The 23204-nt window shown below is 37.7% G+C and overlaps 1 protein-coding gene across 1 annotated transcript in view; it reads left to right on the top strand.

The window, feature by feature from the left end:
- TIPARP (TCDD inducible poly(ADP-ribose) polymerase) overlaps positions 1 to 17527 on the top strand; it is a 30482-nt gene extending 12955 nt beyond the window's left edge. The window contains exons 3-6 of the mRNA XM_003991970.6: positions 7673 to 7841; positions 9158 to 9318; positions 14509 to 14787; positions 15469 to 17527. Of these exons, the coding sequence (XP_003992019.1) occupies positions 7673 to 7841; positions 9158 to 9318; positions 14509 to 14787; positions 15469 to 15916 (1057 nt within the window). The 3' untranslated portion in view covers positions 15917 to 17527. The remainder of the gene's footprint in view (positions 1 to 7672; positions 7842 to 9157; positions 9319 to 14508; positions 14788 to 15468) is intronic.
- Positions 17528 to 23204: the final 5677 nt, after the last annotated feature.

Genomic DNA, 23204 nt, shown 5'->3' with positions numbered 1-23204 from the left:
CGATATGATACACATTAAAAAAAAAAGTCTGTTACATGCTGTCTATCCCAGCTGTTCTTATAGAAATTAAGTTTCATTTCCTCTTCAGGCCATGGTTGACAAGTATGTCTCACTTAAGTTACCTTCTAGGAGCCTCAGGACATGTGACTGAACTTGGATAAAAGTTAAGGCTGTATGACATTTCTGATGTCTTCAGAGTGCAAAATTTAATCCCATGCCTCTGTAAATAGATAGCAGTGAGATCTTCTGATCTCATAAGTGTAATTTTATTTGTGAAAGATTTTAGGCTTATCCACGTCTTATTAGAAAGTTCTTTTGTGTTCTTTCCTTTGATCTAGTAGTTTTGTAATAAAAACAAGCAAAAAACTTAATTTAGTAAGTTCTTTTCCTCAAGTGAATATTGTAATTTGCTTTTAGTGGCTGCATAGGGCACAGGGGTGTATGGTATTTTTTAAAGGTTTAGGAAACACTTAGGTGTACTCAAATGTGTCTTAGTACGAAGGTTTTTGAGAATAAACTGTGTTATGTGTTTGTTTAGTTACCCACCTACTTTTGGAGAATACAGAATTCCGAAAGCTTAAAAATAGTATTCTTTCATGTAGGAAATCTACCTGCCTGCCTTTTTTCTCCTCTTATTTATCCTCTCATTTTTATTTCAGTGTGTTCATTCTAGAATGACTTTAAGACCATAGGTAGATGTCTAACAATTTGTAAATCAGACATGGGGTTTAAGCACACAGAGTGATTCTAGACAGCATCCATTCACTAATTTTGTGCCATCTCATTCACCTGCTTCCAAGATATCTCAGGAGGTAACAAGGGAGCAGCGTATACAGTCAGGATTTTGCTTTACAATGATCACCTTTTTAAAAATTGATTCCCAGAAACTCATCGTGAATCATCTTAAAGTGAGGATATTTTTACCCAAAAATCATTTGAAGTACTTACAACCATAAGATAAATCCATGACCCAGGTTTGATGTTAATTGTTTTACGGAGTGAGCTAAGCCTCAGCAATCCTGTCTTGATGAGGTGAGGGTCTCCTTAGAAGTGGATAGATTGAATTGTCAACATTTGATTCTTAGCCTGCCCATAACTACTGAGGGTCGTATGCATCATAATATAAACTTCCAATTTTGATTTGTAGTTATATCTGTGCCTGTAGCTACTCCTGGATATGAGGGGGGAAAATCCAGTTGTTACCAAGACCCATGTTGTAGTGTAGAAGTTAAGTATAGAATTCTAACCTCTGGTAAATATTGAAAGATGTTGGTATGCATGTAAGAATTTATGGATAATTTTTATTGCCTCAGTAACTCTGTGTTATTTATTTGAGTCAGTGTTAGCAAAAATCGTAATTAGTAACAGAATAAATGATGGTTTACTCTGTTTCCGAAGCATGAAGTTAGAATGCATAGTCCTCTGAAGTTTAATAACTACACCACTATCACATAATATGTTGGTATTATATATGCCATGGCTTTGATTCTCATCACCTTGTAACATATTTGAAGGGATATGCAAGCTTCTAAATATTCCAGCATTGCTAAATGAGTCCTGGAAACAGCAAAGCCAGGTATCAAAAGTCAGCTATATTTTGTGTGTCTGTGAAATTTCTTCAGCAACAAACATGTCGCATCTATCATGCCTGTCTCAAGTCTGTAGCAGAAGACTACATCATAGTAATAAAATTATTAGAGGACCTATTAAGTGTGTCTAGTTAACTGATTAGGGCAAGTGTTCGTTTGGGATCATAGGTTTATCCTTGTAGAAACCAGTTAATGCTTAGAGGATAGAAGCCAAATTTTGGAAATCTAACCCATCTGATTAAAACTGTACTGAGTAGGCCCAGAAAACTCATTTTTTTTTTAATTTTTTTTTTCAACGTTTATTTATTTTTGGGACAGAGAGAGACAGAGCATGAACGGGCGAGGGGCAGAGAGAGAGGGAGACACAGAATCGGAAACAGGCTCCAGGCTCTGAGCCATCAGCCCAGAGCCTGACGCGGGGCTCGAACTCACGGACCGCGAGATCGTGACCTGGTTGAAGTCGGACGCTTAACCGACTGCGCCACCCAGGCGCCCCCAGAAAACTCATTTTTAATTGACCTTTACTAAAATCTGAGTTCTATATTTTATTTGCATCATCTTCCCACTTAAATGTGTTCTACCTCCTGCAATTCCTATCTCATGTAATGGCACCTTATCCAGTCGTCTAGATCAGAAACTTGGGACACATCCTAGACTCTACGTTCCCTTCAGCCTCACATGTAATCTTATTTTATGTAGTTAGAGTCTAACTCTTAAATACCTCTCAAATCACCCCTATTGTTGCCTCCTTAGTTCTCAGTCATCGTTTGTCTCACGTGCAGTTCTAGTAGTTACAGATGGTTAAGCATAGAGTAATAAATATTAATAATAAACATGCTAATAAGTATTTAGCAAGTAAGTGCCTGTCTCCAGCCTTCCCCCTCACCCTTCCCCACCCTCCCCTACCAAAGATAAACAAATCAGTCCTTCATACCACCACTGTTGCAGTGGCTTTTTAAAAGGCAAGTCTGAACTTTGTTAAAAATCCACCAGTGAGTCCTATTGCCCACAGAATCAAGTCCTGACCTCTTAACCCAGTATACAAAGCTCTTCATTATCTAGCCCAGCCAAACTATCCAGTCCAGTCTTATCTCTTATCATCCCTCTCACACGCACATAAACCCTGACCTCCCACATGAACTGTATGTACTGCACGCCCTTGGGTCTCTCGTGCCTTGTTTGGTTGGCTTCTACACATGTCAGTCACTCTGCATGTGATGTCTTGCCTCCCATTGTCTTGCTTGATGACCAGCCAGACTTGGCTCCCATTTCATCTATTCTAGAATACCCCCATGATCCCCTTTCCTGACCCTTTTTCCAGCAGAGGTAGGGCCTCTGCCTCTGGTACTCAGAGCACCATTGTGCCACACTTCACACTGTACCACTGGGTTTGCTTCTCTCTTCTTACTGACACTAACCTTTCTTCATCTTATCCCCAGCACAGAGCCCAGTGGTTAATATGTCTACTGAAGATGTTTTTGTTTTTGTCGCATTTCTTTTCTTGGTTTCAAACAATTTGTAAATACAGAGAAATTATCTGAAACGGTTATATTCTTTACTGAGCTTCCAAATGCATAATCCCAAGAACTATTTATCTAACAAACGTCATGTTCTTACTAATTTCTATTTTGTTCAGGAACGTTTTAAAAAAATAGTTTTGGTTTTCATTACAGCTCTGTTTATTATCATTTACACCATAGGCCCTGTTTACTTTTTTTTTTTTTTTTTTTTGTATTTGCAGTATACATAGAAGACTATACACTGTGGGGCATTCTTTCTGACTTAGTGTGGGTGTTGGTGCTCTATACATAAGACAACATTCTCCAATATTTGTTATCTAATTGGTATGTTGAGATATTTGTTGAGTAGGAGGAAAACGATTTTATAAAGCATCTAAATTATGAGAATGGGTGTTCTTGTCAAAATTTTAAATTAGTTTTGTATCTGGATTCTTACAATGGTATGTGTGGTGTTGTGTTTATTGGTGAAGCACGTGGAAACAGAATTGTTAATACTTCGGTAGTTCAAGTTCATTCTTCCCTTTGTAGAAAAATCATCAATCTTTTTACAAGATTTTTGTTCCCGATTTCATCAGATAGGGTTATATCTTGGGTAAGTCAGTACTGATTGAGTTACCCACATGATGTATTTAGCCAAATTTAAATCCTGCACGGTGGCTATCTCCCATACTCCATCTTTTCTGGCTGTCCCTCAGTGGGGATGCCCTTAGGCCAGACAGGGTTTTCAGCTGCCAGGATTTTTCACTCTGCTTTTACAAAGCCTCTCTCTACCTCTGAATCTCTAGCATTGTCTCTCTTGCTCAGTCTTCTCACATCCTGTATTTACTGCTTTGACCCTTTATCACCATCTGCTCAATACTCTAAATTTGCACTCTTATTTGAGGCTCTGAGACTCTGGGCTTCCTCAGTTCATGGCCTGACATCTCTCACATTGCCTATTATATCCTGGTTCACATTCCCTCATCTGTTATGTACCCCTGTTTGAAAGATTTCCATTTCCACCTATTTGCACTGCTCCTGTCCTTCCCTGTCTGCAGTCTTGCAGAAAGCACAGTGCTTGAAGAACTCTTTTCTTGTTCTTCCACACAACCTTTTTCTTACTGGCATTATTTCCTATTATTTAGCTGTTCCTAAAATTCTTCCTCTTTGAGAAAGCTATCTTGGATTGGTGCAGTAGAGCCTCTTAATTTTTCCTGACCTTTTTCCATTCCTGAGCACCAGTAACTTTATGTCCCATAATGAATGCTGCCATTCCTGGACACCAGTTACCTCCTCTCCCATCATGCTGCATGTCTACTCTTTGTCCTCTCATTCCCAGGATGTATTTGCCACTGATAAGTTTGGATAGGCAGATGTACTGACTCTTTGGTTTTATGTTTTGTTAGTTATTTCTCTCTTGAAGCCCCTAGAAGCCAGGAACTACATCTGTTTAATTCTTTGTGTATTGCCTAATACAGCCCACCATCACTATTATCACACATACATGACTCATAACTGCTTTCTCATAATAGGAAACAATGGTTTGATAAGGAAAAGTGGTGTATGTTGAAAATTTGGCATCTGTACTGCATGCATTTTCTACTGATGCAGATGGAGGAGAAAAGAAACTCTTGGCTTTGGATTTTTGAAGCATTCCCTGTTTAAGGGAGAGCAGGTGGTAAAATTAATCTTATAAAAAGATAATTTAATGTTTTTCAAATTTGTTGTTTTGTCTCTGCAAAGTCTAGAAAAGCATATTGAAAATCAAATAGAGCTAAAACAGTACTTTGATACATCAATCCAAAGAACAGTTGATTGTAGTAAATTAGGATTTGTCATAGAAATTTCATAATGCCCAATGGACTGAAATGCACAGAGGATGTGGCAAAAGCTGCAGTTTTAGATGTCTTTCTCATGCAAATCATTATCTATGAAGTCTTAATAATACAAGCTTAAACAGAAATTGCTAGAGTGATGTCCAGAATAAAATCTGGTACTTGAACAGCAAAAAGCATTGGCTGTTTATAATGCATATTAACATAATAACTGCTGTTCTAAGAATTCCTTTTTTTTTTTTTTTTAATTTATTTATTTTGAGAGAGTGTAAGCCTGGAAGGGACAGACAAAGAGGGAGAGAGAATCCTAAGTAGGCTCTGCGCTCAGTGCAGAGCCAGACGTGGAGCTCTGTCTCACAGCCGTGAGATCATGACCTGAGCGGAAATCAAGAGTCAGATGCTTAACCAGCTGAGCTATCCAGGTGGCCTGTTCTAAGAATTCCTTAAAATACTGAGGATTTAACTCATAATTGGAAACAGTTACTGGGAAATAAACTTAAAGTGGAGAAAATCTGTTTATATACTGGAAACTATGTTAAGAGGGAGAAACAGGTTATTATTTCTCTGCTCAATGAAATCAGACTCTCCTAAAATTAAGTGAAAATTGTTTAAAGCAATTTGATGTGAAGTTTAAGTAGGTATAGGAGTTGCAGTTTTCAATGTTTCTTTTTTTTTTTAAGAATGTTCCAGAAACAACTTTTCCTTTTGACTTAAATATCCTTATTTAACATAAATAATTTTAAACAAAGAAATGTCCAAATGTAATTTTAAACTACATTTTATCGTTTTATTCCCATTTTACACTTAATTAAAAGAATATGTTCCTTTCCTCTCTCTCAAAATAAATAAAAATTTTAAATATAAATGTTCCTTTTAAGATCATATCCTACTATTTAGGTCTTTCTTTCTTTCACCTGTTTCTTTCTTTCTGTCGTTTCCTCTTTCTAAAGAAACATACTGCTTTTTACAAGTTATGTGCTTCGTGGCACCATTAGTTGGATAGATGACTTAGTTTTTGTTTTGTTTTGTTTTGTTTTCAAATAGAACCTGTTTCAAAAATTATGAACACTAGGATGAAGGGTGGGAAATAGATTTTCTTGCCCTGACGTTTGCCAGGGGTGTTATCGAGATATGTTATTAGGTATTAATGAAAAAAAAGCTAGAGCACTGTCATAGGTTTGGAAGGATACTTTATAGCCCTCATCATGGTACTTGAGTATTTACCTTAGCATACAAAAGGGACTGAGGAATGGCTGTAGTAAGTAAATTGTTTAGCCTTGTGTAACCGAGTTTTTTTCCCAACATTTGACCACAGAATGCTTTTTACGGGGAATACCCATTCACAGTCCTTGAAGCAAGTGTTACAAGAGCAGAATTTGGAAAGTGTTGTACTAATCAACAAAACCCATAGGTCAAAAGTAATAGTTTTCAAAATCCTAATTTATGGCAAGGAAATTAGTTAATTAATGGGAATATTTGTTCAGACACCTGGATTTCACATGAACTAGTCATTGTGAGTGCTACTGGATCCGGAGTATCCTGTGAGTTAGAGGCATCCATTTAGAAATCTGTTGTGGAAAGGGTAGAAAAATGAAGGAATGTGTTTAGAAACTTGGTCACTCTGCTGATACCTATGATGTTACTTTAGGATATATTTTATTTTTCATGTTTTCTTAGGAACAATTTGAAACATACAAAAAGAGAGAACAATACAATGAATATTTTTCTGGTTCCTTAAAATAATTGTTCAAATGCTTCAAACACTAGAGGAAGTTTCATTAAAAAAGGACAAATGTTTTAATGGGACCATCCATTATAATTCTTAAATGATCTTGATTCATACAGTGAGATTTTCTCCTGACACTACTGAGATATTTATCAAGTGCTGATTCAGCAGCAGCAGACCAGATAACAAAATGACAAAAATATTCTTATAACTAAACTTAATAGTAATCCAAACTGTTTCTGTCTTCATGTTATACCAACTTTTCTTTTTTCCCTTCAGGATAAAAGATAGTATTGATATTGGGTAGAATAGCAATGCTGGTCTCATCTGGGGTCTTTATTTTTTCCTTTTTTTCCTGTCTTTTTTTTTTTAAGTTTTATTTGTTTATTTTGAGAAAGAGAGAGCAAGTGGGGTAGGGGCAGAGAGGGAGAGGGAGAGGGAGAGGGAGAGAGAGAATGAGAGAGAGAGAATCTAAAGCAGGCTCTGTGCTGTCAGCCCAAACTGTGAGATCATGACTTGACCCAAAATCAAGAGCTGGATGCTTAATCAATTGAGCCACCCAGGTACCCCTTTCCTGTCTTTCATCAGGCAATATTATATATTCCTGTATTGGCTTAGGTAAACTGATGCCTCTGAAAAAAGGGCAGTCTTCAACAGAAGTTTCTTTTGTTTCACCTCCGGCTTTTTATGTCAGCTTCATCTTAAAACTGACCCCCTGATTGTCTGAGACCAGGGTTTAGTTCATCCCACTGTAGGGAGGGTGGGATTATGTTGATTGGTTTAGGTCAGTGACTGTGGGATAGCAGCAGTCCTACCATAACTCCATGGCCTGGAACTTTTGGTCTTGTTAAGAGAAAGCATGTAGAAAATGAGGAAACCAAAAATGTCCTTTTACTCCAAATAAGACAAGTTTTGAAAATTCTACAACATGCTCTACTACATATTTTTAATGTTTGATGAGATGTTTAGACATTTCTATTTTGCCAATGTATTAACAGTTCTTTTTGGGGGGGTTCTTTTTAGAGGACAAGAATTTTGGGCAGATTTGAATGCCATGAATGTGTATGAAACAACTGAATTTGACCAACTACGAAGGCTGTCCACACCACCCTCTAGCAATGTAAACTCCATTTATCACACAGTCTGGAAGTTCTTCTGTAGGGACCACTTTGGATGGAGAGAGTATCCTGAGGTATTTATAGGTTCTTTTTCCAAAAAGTACATTAAAATTTTTTTTGCCTTTCAGTATCCTTTCTTTCTTCCTTTACAACAGTATCAAAGAGCTTATTGATGTAAAATTGAGTGTTATTGATACAAGTAACATTATTCTGTCTTGCTTTTCTGAAGATGTATTTCTTTCCATTAATCTTCTGGAATACGTAAATACAAACCACTGTTATCAAAGAGGTAAAATGTTTTCCCCAATATCTTATACTATAGAGACCAAGTAGTTATATTGGTAAGTACTCAAACTCAGTGCCTCTTTGGAATAATTTTAATGAGATGAGCACTGGTGTAAGTCTGGCTATTTCTAGCTCCTGGGCTCGTGGTCATTGGATCATGTGTTACACTTAGCATTTCGGAAGTCTGACGGGAAACCAGCACTCTTAAGCCCCTGTAAGAAATACTTGACAATGTTTATTTAGCTGTGGTCAGGCAAATCAGTCATTTAAAATTCTGGCATATGCATCCTTAGTCTGAGATGGTAAGAATAGCTCATCAATCACAAAGTAAGGTTTTCAAAATGATGGTGGCTTTACTTTGCCTCTGAATGAGAATTCTGAGTCAGTTTTAAAAATGATGAAATGGGCTTTAGAGATTAATTTCACATTCCAAAGATCTGACTTATTTAATTTGATTAAATTCATTTCCAGCATTACAAAAAGGGAGAACTGATTTCTTTACCCTTAGGTTTTATTTTTTAAGGCAATAACAAAAGAAAACTACCTAATATGTTAATTGCTTAATAATACACAATGGAATTAAAATTTCTGAGACTCTCTTAAGTAGTCACTAGTATCTGATACCTTCCATGGAGAATAAGAAGCTCTTCAAAATGTATTCTCAGAATACTTGGGCTGTCCCTGTGTTTTTCCTCTGAAAGATTTCTTGGGTTTAGAACTTAACTAGTTTATTTGAACTGTATACACTATCATCTTTAATCCTCTTCTGAAAATTCCCGTAAGAAATATAAACAAAAAAATCTCTAGGACATTGTTAAGGCCTCAAACTAGAATAGAGTAGTTCCCTGGGCCTCAATGTTTCCTATGTTGGACTGTGATCTTCTGAAGAGAGAGCGTCTTTCTATTCTGCATCTTTGCCCCCTATTCCCTCCCCAAAAATCCTGTGTGTAAAGGGAATTAATTTGACCGCCTGTACTTTATTGAAACTTTACTGATGTTAACAGCAAGGTTAGCTATTTTTGCCTTTCTAGTAACATTTTTCATATTTCATAGTGATTGCTTTTTTCTAACTTTTTTTTTCTTTACCTTCTGTTTTCTGCTCCAGTCTGTTATCCGATTGATTGAAGAAGCCAACTCTAGGGGTCTGAAAGAGGTCAGATTTATGATGTGGAACAACCACTACATCCTCCACAACTCATTCTTCAGGAGAGAAATAAAAAGGAGACCCCTCTTCCGCTCCTGTTTTATACTGCTTCCATATTTACAGTAAGTGTCCAGTGGAATGCCTAATCTTTACTCTTATTTTATGTAAATGTACAACTGAATGCCGGAGAGTAAAAGATTTTAAGAGACTAACGTGGTTATTACTTCGAGAATGTGAAATTTTGAGTTATTCAATGGGTTTAAGTCTTTAAAGAGTAGCATTCAGATAAGCTACAATTAACCTCACTAAAAGAGTGATTATCCAATTGGTTTTTTGAACTGAAAAGCAAATAGAAGTAATGTTTTTACACAATTAAAAGTAATTATATCTGGAATGAGGCAGTTTGCATTTGTGAAGACTGAGTTTCCTGATGATGTCTTTCCATGTAATGGGACTACTTCCTAGTCCAGGTAAACTGCCAGGACAAGTAGGGAGAGTCCTCCAAGGTTGCTTTCTCCCATTCTTCCTTGAGTGAATTTTCTTGGGAAGAATCCTTTTCAAATAATTTGCATTCTCATGTGCTAGGTAAGGCCCACCTTCCTGTAACACTCACTAAAATTACCTGTCCTATTTCTAGGTTGAGACTGAACTCATCCTTCTGAATTATAGGTGAGCTCTTCTTCCATTTTCCCAAGTGCCATTTCTTTTTCCCCACCTCTAAATAGCCCACTGGCACATCTCCATAGATGCCAAAAAGGTGGAGCATGTTACCAATAGCATAGCCATCTTTGAAAGTTAGTAACTCTAGGGAAATCGTTATGTACTCTCGTCAGATATACCATATTTAGAACCCGATTTTTAAAATGATACTAGGTTTACTTGGTTTTATGGACTGGGGAAGCCTAGCGTAATACTGGTTTTTCTCTTCTACCAATCTTAGAGATGCTGTTTTTATATTCTTACTAGTTTTTTTTTTTTTAATTTCAGTCTCAAACTGTTTTTCCCAGATTATGACAGAATCTTAATGATTCTAATTATGAGATTGCAAAGGGAACATTAAAAACAAAATGCAAAAAAAAAAAAAAATACAAATGAATAAAAATCCCTGAAATGCTCAGTATCCAAAAGCAATTTTTAGTAATGCTGATTTTAGAAATGCATATTGGCTTGGGGTAAATGTGTGCTTTCTTTCTAGTCCAAGTGTGAATTATTTTACCTTGTAGGTTTCTTTTTTTTTTTTTTTTTTTTTTTAGAATCTAATAAAAATGCCATTTCTGTGATTTCACTAGCACAGCTGGAGATAGTGTCAGCGTCCGGTAGTTAGGAACATATTGTCCTCCTAGTGAGACGGTAGAACTCATTAGTGGGACCAGCAGCTTGGCATGCTGAGCCAATCAAGCAAGATGTAGCTTCTGAGTGAGAGTAAGAATGCTCACCCGAGTACTGCATTGTTGGGGGGGGGGGGGGGTTTACAGAACATGATTTGAACATGATTTGTTTCAATCCTAAAACAAGTAATTGTAGAATAACCCCTCCCCCTTTCTTTTTAAACTTAGGCTTACTTTGTAAAAGTATGAACTATAAACGTCACAAATTTGGCACCTTACTATTTATAACATAGGCTTAATAAGAGAACAAAGAAATTCACTCTATTTTTTCTTCTTTTTCCTTTTTAAAATTTCCTATTTTAGTCTTCTTGTCTGGAACAGTGATAATCAGGTATAAAGTAAGAGCTTAGCAAATCAAAGAGATTATGTAGACACTTGAGTGAGAAAAGAGCAAAGCAGCAGCAAGTTCATCAGAGTGGAATGGGTAAATGCAGCCCTTCAGTTCCTATCTGCCCTAGAGTCTGGAGCTGTGGGGCACTTAGACCGGCCTAGTGGGAAGAAAATAGAGGCCGATTAGTTTTAAAAAGCAGACTGCAGGGATGCATGGGTGCTTCAGTAAGTTGAGCTTCCGACTCTCGATTTTTGGCTCAGGTCACGATCCCAGGATCCTTGGAATCAGCCCCATGCCAGGCTCTGTGCTGTGTGTGAAAACTGCTTGTGATTCTCTCTCTCTCCCTCTGCCGTGCCTCCCCACTCTCTCTCTCTCTCTCTCTCTCTCTAAAATAAAAAAATTTTTAAAAAGACAGACTGCAAAAATAGATGTCAGAGAGACCACAATTTTAATCTTATTAGCCAGGAAGAAAGTTTTGTTTTTAAGTAAAATACAGACAGTTAAATTAAAACATAGGTGTCAAAAAGGCTACAGTTCTCAGTGAATCAGAGATGCCTAAGAATTGGGAATGCCAGAATAAGAGAGGTGGGGAGAGAAGACTTAATCTATGAATTTCCTGCAAATTTGGCTCTTTATAAATGAGAATTTCCCTGGTGGTGCTTTTTATTCCCTTCAGTTTTATTGAGCTGTAACTGGCATACACCTCTGTCCTTTTAAGTTTAAGGTATATAGCATAATGACTTAACATACATATATATTGCAAAAATGATTACCACAATCAGGTTTAGTTAACATCCATCACCTCATAGTTACAAAGAACATATTTTTTTTTCTTGTGCTTGCTGCTTTTTAATGAGGCTGATAAGAAGGAGCTTATTCTTTTAATATTATTGGAATACTTGAGCGAGGCAGCATAAGCAAACAAATCTCAGATTTAGAGGTTTAGGAGTTCATTTCAGCTGAAAAGACATCTATCCGGTGCAGTCACCGCATGGTCATGGGAAAGCCTGATAGAGTTTCTTTGACTACTCCTCAAAAAGGATAAAATAAATTAATTTTTACATCATCATTAAAAGCGGGTTAGGAAACATCTTTTGAAGTGGCAAGGGGAGTGAAAGAGAGTGTAAAAGATGACCTTGGATTCTGAAAATCCATTCTTCAGAGGTCCTGAAGTATAAATTCTATACCCTTCAACTTTGCCTGGTACAGCACTGTGAAGCACGCAGTATGTCATTGGAATACTCGTGAGCTAAATATGAACTTGACATCCCTAGAAAATAAAGCCACGTTTGTAACTGTGCTTGGAATATGTATTTCTAACCCATAGCAACTGGAGTATAGAAGTCCATCAGACAACTGTCTATCTGCATTTTTACGTTTCAACCTAATTGGGATGTTGGCTTGTTAAAAGTAAGCATCTGTAGGTAAGAATGGATGATAAAATCTAATTTAATGTTTTAGGATGGCTAGGATTTATTTACACAGGCTCATCTTTAAGTATGTGAGTCTTCTATGGTCAGTGCCAGGTTTTCAGTACAGCTGTGACAGCAGCCTAAAACCTATTTTGAGCAGAGTGGTTTGGGAGAATCTTCCCTTCCTTCCTCAACTCAGAAACCTCTTTTGGTAACTTCAATCCCTAATAATACTGGAAAACCTGGTAGGCTGGAACTTACTCTCTTTGTAGAGCAGGAATAGAGGGAACAGCTAAAAATAAGGAGCTTATACTCTATGTTTCCTGCCATTTCTCCAGAGTAGTGATGGCTTTTTAAGGAGTTACAGACCTTTCACAATCTGATTAAAGCAGTGGGGCCTCTCTTCAGAAGAATGTGCCAGTGAATGAAGGCTCTGGAGGAATCTGTCAGGGATTTATGAAAATGCTCCAGAGGACAAGAACTATTGTGCCTCTGCCATGAAGATTGGAACAACCAGTGTCCCTTTAAGTTGACCCCCGAACGTAAAAGCACCTAGGGATTCTGTAAGCCCTGGCTCTATCCAGACCTTCTCTGTGTCTCACAGGGACTTTCAGGCATAATAAGTTGTAGGTACAGTGACTTGAAGGGGACGGGTGTTAGAGGAGGCAGTTGTGCTTCTGTAGCTTTTAGCTTTTTAACAAGCCATCTCTTAAAAGTCAAAAAACTGTGTGGTGTGGTGTGGTGGTGGTGGTGGGAGTGGGAGTCAGGCAAACCTGAGTTGCAACCATGGTATACATCCATCACTTTCAAGCCTTAGGGGAGAAATTACATCTATATCTATGTATCTATATATCTATATCTATATCTATATCTATATCTATATTTATATATCTATATATGTATGTATATGAATTGTGAAGTTTATAGAAGTAGAGAATGCTGCATCTATAAACTATGATAGATAGGCCTGGATTCAAATCCTGTCTCTGTTCTTTGCTATTATGCTAGCAGGATCTTTATTTGCAAAGTATGGATAACCAAGCCATCTTGCAGGGTAGTGATACTGTGTGTAAAAAGCCTGTCCATAGGATGTGCTTATTACTGGATGTGCTTATTACTGTAAGGTGGCTGTGATTATGAGGAGGGTGATGGTAATATATGCTCTTGGAGACTATTTGCATGTTCATTCAGAGTTGTAACCTCTGTGTCACAAAGCTCTTTTGAAAATTTTAGTTTCTTAATCCATTTGGCACACTCACTGCTTCCTTGTGACCACTCTGTGCTGATGAGTGTTATAATACCCTGACCCTGAATCTGGGTCTCAGGGCCAGGATTTCCTATCCCTCTGATTCTTCCCTTTTCCTCTGTTTTGAAAATGGCCAAAAAAATATAACTTAAATTTAAGCATTTAATTGGCCAGGAATAAGTAACCATCAAGCTGCTACTTATCTAAGCATATCTTTCAAAATGTAAAGACCTGAATTGTTAAAGGTTCAAGAATATGCATTCTGGTGTCTAGAGCTTAAAGTTAATTAGCTCAATCTTAAGCACACCTAAAGCTATAAAATTTGAATAGAGTTGATGGTTTTCTTGTTATGGGATATTGAAAAATGAAGCAAAAGCCAAATGTCAGCTTTCAGTGCCTACTCCATTGATTTTTGTTTGTTTCTACACAAAAAGTATAAGCTTTTTTATTTTTAATATCTTATGTCATCTTCCCCTGCCTGCCTTACTTTGTCTCCCCATTATTCTGCTCCCCGCACCTACATAGCCTTTAGTAATGGCAAATTTTTGCTTAGTACAGCAAAGTTTGAACAATGCATATAAATTGTCGTTCCCTTGAAACAGTTTCTTTAACTGTATAGGCAAAAGAGGAGTCCAAGATTCAGAAAGTAAAGATATTTATAAATTGGCTCTTGCTTGCTTGCCTTGTAGCGGTACATTCCAGAGTTTTCTCCACCAGGAGGAGACCAGGAAGAAGCTAATAATAGGTTATCTGTATACAGGCAGTGTTAGACTCTAAGTTTTTTTTCTTTAATACATAGCATTTTCTATATTGTTTTTTGAATAAGCATTTAAGCTATACAAATTATAATATTAGATATTGCTATAGAGCACTGTAATGTGAGATGTGCTTATCTCTGAATGTTTTACATTGACATTCCTTCCTCTCCCTTCTAGGACACTTGGTGGTGTTCCCACACAGGCTCCTCCACCTCTTGAAGCAAACTCCTCGTCACAGATTATCTGCCCAGATGGGGTCACCTCAGCAAACTTTTACCCTGAAACTTGGGTTTATATGCATCCATCTCAGGACTTCATCCAAGTGCCTGTTTCTGCAGAGGACAAAAGTTATCGAATCATTTATAATCTTTTTCATAAGACTGTGCCTGAGTTTAAATATAGAATTTTGCAAATATTGAGAGTCCAAAACCAGTTTCTTTGGGAGAAATATAAAAGGTGAGTCAGCAGTATGAAAAGTTCAAGAGAACTTTTCTTAATGTAGCTAATGACAAATGCAGAACATAATAGTAAAGACTTTCACAAAACCTAATATGTTCGTATTTTTTCATATATTAACTCGCATATACTCCTCAAACAGACCTATAAGTAGGATTGTTGCAGTGTACATTTTACAGAGAGGAAACTGAGTCATATAAAAGTTCAGTAACTTCCCACATGTTATACAGCTAATAAGATATGTGCTAGAGTTTGAACCCCGGCAGTCTAACACCAGAGGCTTTGCTCTTAATCACTTGACTGTGCTGCCTCTCAAATAACAAATGTGGTACAAAAAGAATACATGCAGATTTGAGGAATCTCAGAATTAAGAGACCCTCAGGTTAGTGGAATTAGACAAAGAAGCCATCCTGAGAAGGTAAGTCTGTGAGCTAGATTTGAAATGGAAGAGAAAGCAAGTGAACAGGTGTTGGGAAAAAAAATGAAAGGGCTTTTCTTGTCTGCAGTGGAAAAGATAAGTGTACACTTTTAATATGATCGTTGATGACATTGTGCCCTTGAAAACTACTTTAACACTTCCTCCCCATTGAAACCATAAAGAGAAGTTTATGACTATGTCTTGCCTATTAAATTGATATGTACCTTCCTTTTTCTGAATCCCCTGCCCACTGTTTGCATTAGGAAAAAGGAATATATGAACAGGAAAATGTTTGGCCGTGACAGAATAATAAATGAGAGACATTTATTTCATGGAACATCCCAGGATGTGGTAGATGGAATCTGCAAGCACAACTTTGACCCTCGAGTCTGTGGAAAGCATGCTACAATGTTTGGACAAGGCAGTTACTTTGCAAAGAAGGCAAGCTACTCTCATAACTTTTCTAAGAAGTCGTCCAAAGGAGTCCATTTCATGTTTCTGGCCAAAGTGCTAACTGGCAGATACACGATGGGCAGTCATGGCATGAGACGGCCCCCTCCTGTCAATCCTGGCAGTGTCACCAGCGACCTGTATGACTCTTGTGTGGATAATTTCTTTGAGCCTCAGATTTTTGTCATTTTTAATGATGATCAGAGTTACCCTTATTTTGTTATCCAATATGAAGAAGTCAGTAACACTGTTTCCATTTGAAAAATCTTGGTACGGCTAAGTTATTTGATATGAACTCAATCCAGCGTTTGTAGCAGGTTTTGGATGGGTAGGACAGAGTGGGAACAGCATTGGACATTAATAGGGCACTTTGTAGACCCCTTTTTTTAAGTGCTAGAAAGTGAAAAATTTTTAAAGAAAAACACAAGTTTTAAAATGACCACTTATTCTTTAATTATTTACTAATTGTTGTTAGTGTACTCAGTGTGGAAAAGACTAAAGATTGCATTCTCTTTTTATTCACACTTGTACATATAGGCAGCAATGGTATTAGGAGCATTAAAAAAAAAAACAAAAAAGAAAGAAACTGAACAGCCTAATTAAATGTGACTTAAGCCTGGTAGAAGTTTGGCCAAATGAAATGGAGGCTGTGAGCAAGGTGAGGATTCTATTTATTTATAATGATAAAACTGACTGGAGCTGGTACTACCATACTTCTTCCCTGTCCAAAGCATCACTTGTGGTGTAGGATAAGTTCACGAAATTCTGGTGGGTGGAAAGAAATTTTTATTTTCTATCAGCAGAACTGAAATGTATCGCCCGGCCAGAGAGCGACGACTTTAATTGTTCTCCAGAGTTTGCCATCAAGTGAAAAAAAGAAACCATTTGAAAAATTTTTGTCACCAGCAAAATTTTTCACTAACTGGTTATATAAAACATGATTATTGTGTTGTTAAACTTCAGCCTTAGAAAACTCAGTCTCTTCCATTATCATCTACCCCAATCTGAAGGAGTTGGGCAGCTAGTTTGGTTAAAGCCAGTCCTGAGGATTAATAGTATTACTTTATTTTAGAGTTCCAGACCTAGGCCCTGACTGAAGGTTTTAGAGAAAGGAAGTTACATCTATAACTGAATTGATAAGGTTTATGACTGTGCTTTGCACAAAGTAGACTCTCAAAAGTATTTATTGGCTTGGAAATGATGTTAAAGGTGGTTATCCCACCCCTGTGCCTGCTCTGCCAGATGCAGCTGGGTTCCCTGGCTGACTCTGTACTTTACACTACTTAATAGAAACACAAACTGGGAAATTGTGCCACTGGCCCAGCTGGAGCGATGTTAGGCGCGTATGCTAATGCCTCACTTCAGAGAGTTAGCAGCCAGGTATACTTTGCCTTTAGCAAAGCAAATACCTGGATTGGTGGAAGTGGTTGTTCACAAAAGAATTCACCATGGAATTCTTTCAGATACCAAGCTCTCCTAGTCTGTTTGTGGTTATTTCATTTACACAAAACTTTTCAGGAACTCCTGTGTTGTTTAAAACAAGATATATCTATACTGATGTCTCAGTGAATCAGTCTGTTTAAGCACTTATCAGGGCTTCCACACAATTATTTATTTTGCCCTAGTTGATCTTGTTGTTTGCTGCCATTGGCATGAAACAGCCAACTGGCTGTTACAGTTGTTCTTTCATTCAATTATAACTTGTAAACCAGTGATTCCCAATCTTTTTCAAGTTAAGACACCTTACCATTGCTTATTTGATTTTATGAAACTTGTTCCTTTTTTTCTCCTTAAAGGAAAATAAAGCTTTATGACATATTTATTTTTTTAATAAAACTAAGCAAAAATAAAAGTTCTGGTAATTCTTTAAAACTTTTTGTTGTTGTTTTGGTTCCATTTAAGGTGACCGAATTCAGCACATAGTTGATTGGTTGAAGGAATCTGTGATTCACTAAATGAACAGACCCAACCAGAACCTGCTACTTAAACTTTGGTGCTCTAGGAGTCAGCAGAAACTCTATTAGCTAGGAGTCAACTGTAAGTGACAAGAGAAGAGTGAATATTTTATTATGCAGGTAAATATTTGAGGAAAAGGGAAACAGCTATATATCAGCAAACAGCTGCAGTGAAAAATATGGGCAGGTTGTTCCCCATCAACAGGTGCTGAAGGAAATAATATGAAGAGGAATATAGAAATCTTGTCAGCCGTCAAGCACCTTAGCTTTTAGCCAACTTGATTAAAAAAAGTTTTTTAAGTTTATTTATTTTGAGAAAGCATGCACACATGTCTCATGCACAGGGGAGAGTCAGGGAGACTCCCAAGCAGGCTTTGCACTATCAGAGGCTGTCCACCCAGAGCCTGAAGCAGGGCTCAAACTCACAAACCATGAGATCATGACCTGAGACAAAACCAAGAGTCAGATGGTCAACCGACTGAGCCACTCAGGGCCCCCTCAGCCAACTTAATTTATACTGTGGTTAAGATTTCCAAGGAGAAGCTGCAAGCTCCTTGAAATATTCCAATGTCACACAATCCTGTAGACAGGAAGGGTTTTTTTATTATATGCAAAGTTTATAAAGATTGGATCCTTTGTTTTTTGTTTTTTAAATTTTTTTAATGTTTGTTTTTGAGAGAGACAGAACGTGAGCAGGGGAGGGGCAGAGAGAGAGAAGGAGACACAGAGTCTGAAGCAGGCTCCAGACTCTGAGCTGTCAGCACAGAGCCCGACATGGGGCTGGAACTCGCGAACTGCGAGATCATGACCTGAGCCGGAGTTGGACACTTAACGACTGAACCACCCAGGCACCCCAATATTGGATCCTTTGTAATTATAAATTCTAAAACCCAACTCTGCTTTTGCTACCAACCTATTTTAGTAAGTGATTGTTTGGATATAAAGAAAATCATTAGAGCCTGGAACACTAATCTTTAAAGAGGAATTTTTATTATACGAGGTCTGAAAATGACTGAAAAAGGATATATTCAATACTTGGGACGCCTGGGTGGCTCAGTTGGTTAAGCCTCCGACTTTGGCTCAGGTCATGCTTCCACGGTTCACGAGTTTGAGTCCGTGTAGGGTTCTGTGCTGACAGCTCAGAGCCTGGAGCCTGCTTCCGATTCTGTGTCTCAATCTCTCTCTGTGCCCCGCCCCCACTCATGCTCTGTCTCTAGCTCTCTCTCTCAAAAATACACATTTAAAAAGTTTTGTTTAATGAATATATTCAACACTCAAACAGTGCTATACAGTCCGTTTAAATCAGTGGGGTTGTTCCTCCATTTAAGGAAGGTAAGATGACCACAAAATGTCTCTGGTTTTCCTTAATTGGGATCAAATAATCAGAATGTGTTTAAAAAATTCTGTATGACCCTTCTAAAATCTAATCCACATTACTTATGTTGCTGCTGTTGTGTGTATTCTTTTTAATAACCTAAGCTCTTCCATTATAACTATACTATAATCTTGGAAAAAAATCACTTAACCTTTCATATGGTTAGTTTTCTCACCTTTGAAAAAGAAGTTTGTGATTTTGAAAGACTACAAATAAGAAATCCTACAATGCACACATTTTTTGTAAAGTTCTATACAAACTGATAGTGTTTATTTACAAATTAAAAGCCAGATACATAATCTTTAAAGAGGATAGTGTTGGTTTTCAAAATCTGCCCTATCCAGTTTATTGATTTAGATACTCTTGCAAGCAAGTTAAAGACATGAAACAGTGCTTTTTACCTTCTTTTCCTAACCTTTCTCATAAGATACGGTAGAAAGAAAAATTTGCTGTTGAAAGTTTTCATCAGCATTATTAGTTGGTCTTACTTGATATGTTATTGTTCAACTCATTCCTCAGCATACCTTCTAGGAGCCTGTCAGATGAGCTCTTTTAAATCTTTAATCTTACATGAATGGAAGTGTTTGTGTGTTAGAAGTGTTTTGTGGACACTTTGCTAAATTCTCTAAGCCGAAGCAAAGGTGCCCTACTACTCTGAGCATGTCAGAATTTCGTGGACTTAATGGCCCTTAAGCACCTAATGATTAATAAGAGGAAAAGGATTATAGACTTCTATGAGTTCAGTGATCTTTTCAAGGAAATTCGTATTACTCATCACAACCATATCTGTGTTTGATAAGTAGAATATACTTAGTCTACAGACATTTGGTGCTCAAATGGATTAATGGGCTCCTTACAATAACTCCCAGATGCTGCCAGAGCTTATAGCGAACAGGCTGGAAGCCACTGGACTAAACTATTTCTGTATTCAAGTTTTATAATTGTGTGTCTCCTTAATTATATCCAATCTTAAAAAAAGCCTTAAGTCAGACAGCTAAGGGGCTCAAACTAGTGTGCAAGAGCCTCTAACCCTTGTAATACCTAGCAAGTTTTAGGTGCCAGATTGTCATTTGGTGGGCCTTCCGTTTAGATACATCAGCTGCACTGCGTAGTGTTTCACGGTACATTAAGGACTGCATCTAACATATTTGAGTGGCAAGCGGGCCCTAAACAGATGCTACTCAACTACGTGATAATGAGGGACTCTGCAATGCTCATCGGTTTATAAACTGGTTTTTGAGCAGCAGGGATGGCTTTTGGGGTCTCACCCACACTTTTCTGATAAAGGCCGTGGTTAAAGGTCTGCATTTCCTAGGATCTTGGTCAAAAGTTTGAGTTGTAATTTCTAAGCTGAGTGCAATGAAATGCCCTACTTAAGTAGAGCAACCATAAATCTAACTAGCATTGGTCTCAGTGATCTAAGCTAACTGAACCCAGAAACTACGGCTTTAGTTCCAGCAACTCATAAATATAGCTTATTTCTAAACGCAAATTTCTACCTACATGACTTACATTTTTCTAAAAATACGAGTTTGTAGTTTTACTTATAGTTAACTTGTAGGCATATACAAGTCAGTGCTAGATAGGAGTAGAAATGCAGATTTTGTAAGTCATTGTTACTCAATTTTCTGATCAATTACTCTCATTTATCAGAAAGCAATGGCTTAGTCACAAGCCTGAGAAAGTTATACAATCTTAATGTGTGGCTTGTGGATTGAGATTTAAAAACTGTAAAGCAGTTAGCCCTGTGCCTAGCTCATGAGATACAATCAGATTTTAGCCAGTGGAGTACTAATAGAAGTGGTAGTATGGTAGGCTAAATAATGACCCCTAGGAACCTGTGAATATATTCTGTCATATAACAAAAGAGGCTTTGTGGATATGATTTAATCAAGGGTTTTGAGAAAGGGGGCCCAAGATAATCACCAAGGTTCTCATAAGAGGGAAGCAGAAGATGAGATTGGAAGATGCTATGCTGCTCATCTTAGAAGATGGAGGATGAGACCATAAGCCAAGAAATGCTGGTGGTCTCTAGAAGCAAGGTAAGGTAAGAAAACAGTCTCCCCTGGAGCCTCCAGAAGTATTGCAGCTGTGCTGACATCTTGATTTTAGGACTTCTGACCTCCAGAACTTGTAAGGTAATAAATTTGTGTTGTTTTAAGCCACGAAGCTGGCAGTAATTTGTAACAGCAATAAGAAGCTAATACAAGTAATAAATGTAATATAAATTGATTATCAAGAAGTTCTTCTAATATAAATTAGCAATTGAAAAGGGGACTAAAATAAGAAGTATTTTAATGCTTGTTGGAAATTTTATTTATTTTTTTTTAATTTTTTTTTCAACGTTTATTTATTTTTGGGACAGAGAGAGACAGAGCATGAACGGGGGAGGGGCAGAGAGAGAGGGAGACACAGAATCGGAAACAGGCTCCAGGCTCTGAGCCATCAGCCCAGAACCTGACGCGGGGCTCGAACTCACGGACCGCGAGATCGTGACCTGGCTGAAGTCGGACGCTTAACCGACTGCGCCACCCAGGCGCCCTGCTTGTTGGAAATTTTAAAATGTTATGTGAAATTCCAAGACAAACTACCAGTGGCTTTCCGAGAGTGGAATATATACATGCTAAAGACAAACCTCACTTAAAATAAGGTTTCGTCTAAGGGGTATTTATCTTTTTTTTAATGTTTATTTTTGAAAGACAGAGCACTAGCCAGGGAGGAGCAGAGAGGAGGGAGACACAGAATCCAAAGGAGGCTCCAGGTTCTGAGCTGTCAGCACGGAGCCCGACGTGGGGCTTGAATTCACAAACTGTGAGATCATGACCTGAACCAAAGTCAGACACTTAACCGACTGAGCCACTCAGGCGCCCTTGGAGAGTATTTAAATACTGAATAAAGACAAACACTATAGTTTGATAGCCCAGTCTTCGTGAAAGACAGGAAGAAAGCAAACTACTTTAGTGAATTGGTGGAAAAGATGTTGGGATGGAAAGTTTTTGTACCAAGATTGTCTAAGAGTGGGTATACTTTGCAGATCCAGACCTCCTTTGGGTGATCTTTTGTTCTTACATAGGAAAGAGTACACAGCTATTTTAGAAAACGTTTGTTGACTGGCTTCTAGAACCCTGGGAATTCCTCCTTGAAAGGGCACTGTGCTCCACAATATAAAGTAGCTTCCTTTACCTTAGCAAAGTACAGAGGTTTTTTTCAGCCCCTTTCTGTTAAGGAATATCAGAAACCCCTGTCTTTGTAGAGACCTCATTAAAGTCTCAAATCTTATTAAGCGTAACTCCACTCCTAATTGTCTTATTTCCCTATATTCAGGAGCTTCTTACCAGAAGACAGCATTGAGCTTTGCTTTGAAGGAAGGGACATCTGCTTAGTCAGCTTTGCTTTTCTCTGTAGCAGCTTCTTCCAAAGAGTCTTGCAGAAGGGTCAGAGTAATCAGACTGTTTTGGTAAAAATGCATAAGGGTGCCTTAAATCATAATGAATGTAATGAATTCTTTATCCCAACAAATCCAGAACAGGTTATTCCAACACTAATTAATTCAAAAAGTGCAGCATTTCCGAGGATTCTGTATAATTCCCTTGGTTCTCCCCTCATGGTTACAAGATGACTCCTGACTACTCTAGCCTCAGATAAGACTACATCTTATTTGCAACATTCAAAAGTAGGAAGGGATGAGCTTCAAGTAGTTCCTTTTTTTTTTCTTTTTAATTTCAAAAGTGAGAAAAACCTTACATAAGCACCCCAGTGGATTGCCATTTTTGTCTTACTGTCCCAGGTTTTATCATGCGTCCGTGCCTAGCACAGTGCCTGGCAAAGAAGACAGAATCACTATGAATGATTTGGACTAATCAACATTCACTCCTTAGGGCAGGAGAGGGATCCATTAAGCAAGTTATCACCCATACCTGAGCAAGATTGAGATGTTATTAGGAAAAAGGAAAATGGCTGTTGGGGAGAAAAATCAACAAGTATCTATCACACATACTGTTTTTCAGGTTAAATTGAGGGACTGCATTATAGGGCACTCTTTAGGAAAGTTGTGCAATCTATTTCACAAAGACCCTAGGTATCCATTTCCTTAAAGACCCAATGGTTATGGCAGGAAAAGACATTGTTTCAGAAAGCCTGTAAACTGACTTAAAGCTGGATTTACCACTGGTTGGTCTTTGAAATTTCCAGATTTTAAGTGGAGCTATTTTTAATGTGA

This window comes from Felis catus, chromosome C2 (assembly GCF_018350175.1).
Source record: "Felis catus isolate Fca126 chromosome C2, F.catus_Fca126_mat1.0, whole genome shotgun sequence".
NCBI classification, from domain to species: Eukaryota; Metazoa; Chordata; class Mammalia; order Carnivora; family Felidae; genus Felis; species Felis catus.
Note: the sequence above shows the minus strand (reverse complement) of the source record. Positions and strands in the feature narration are given on the sequence as shown.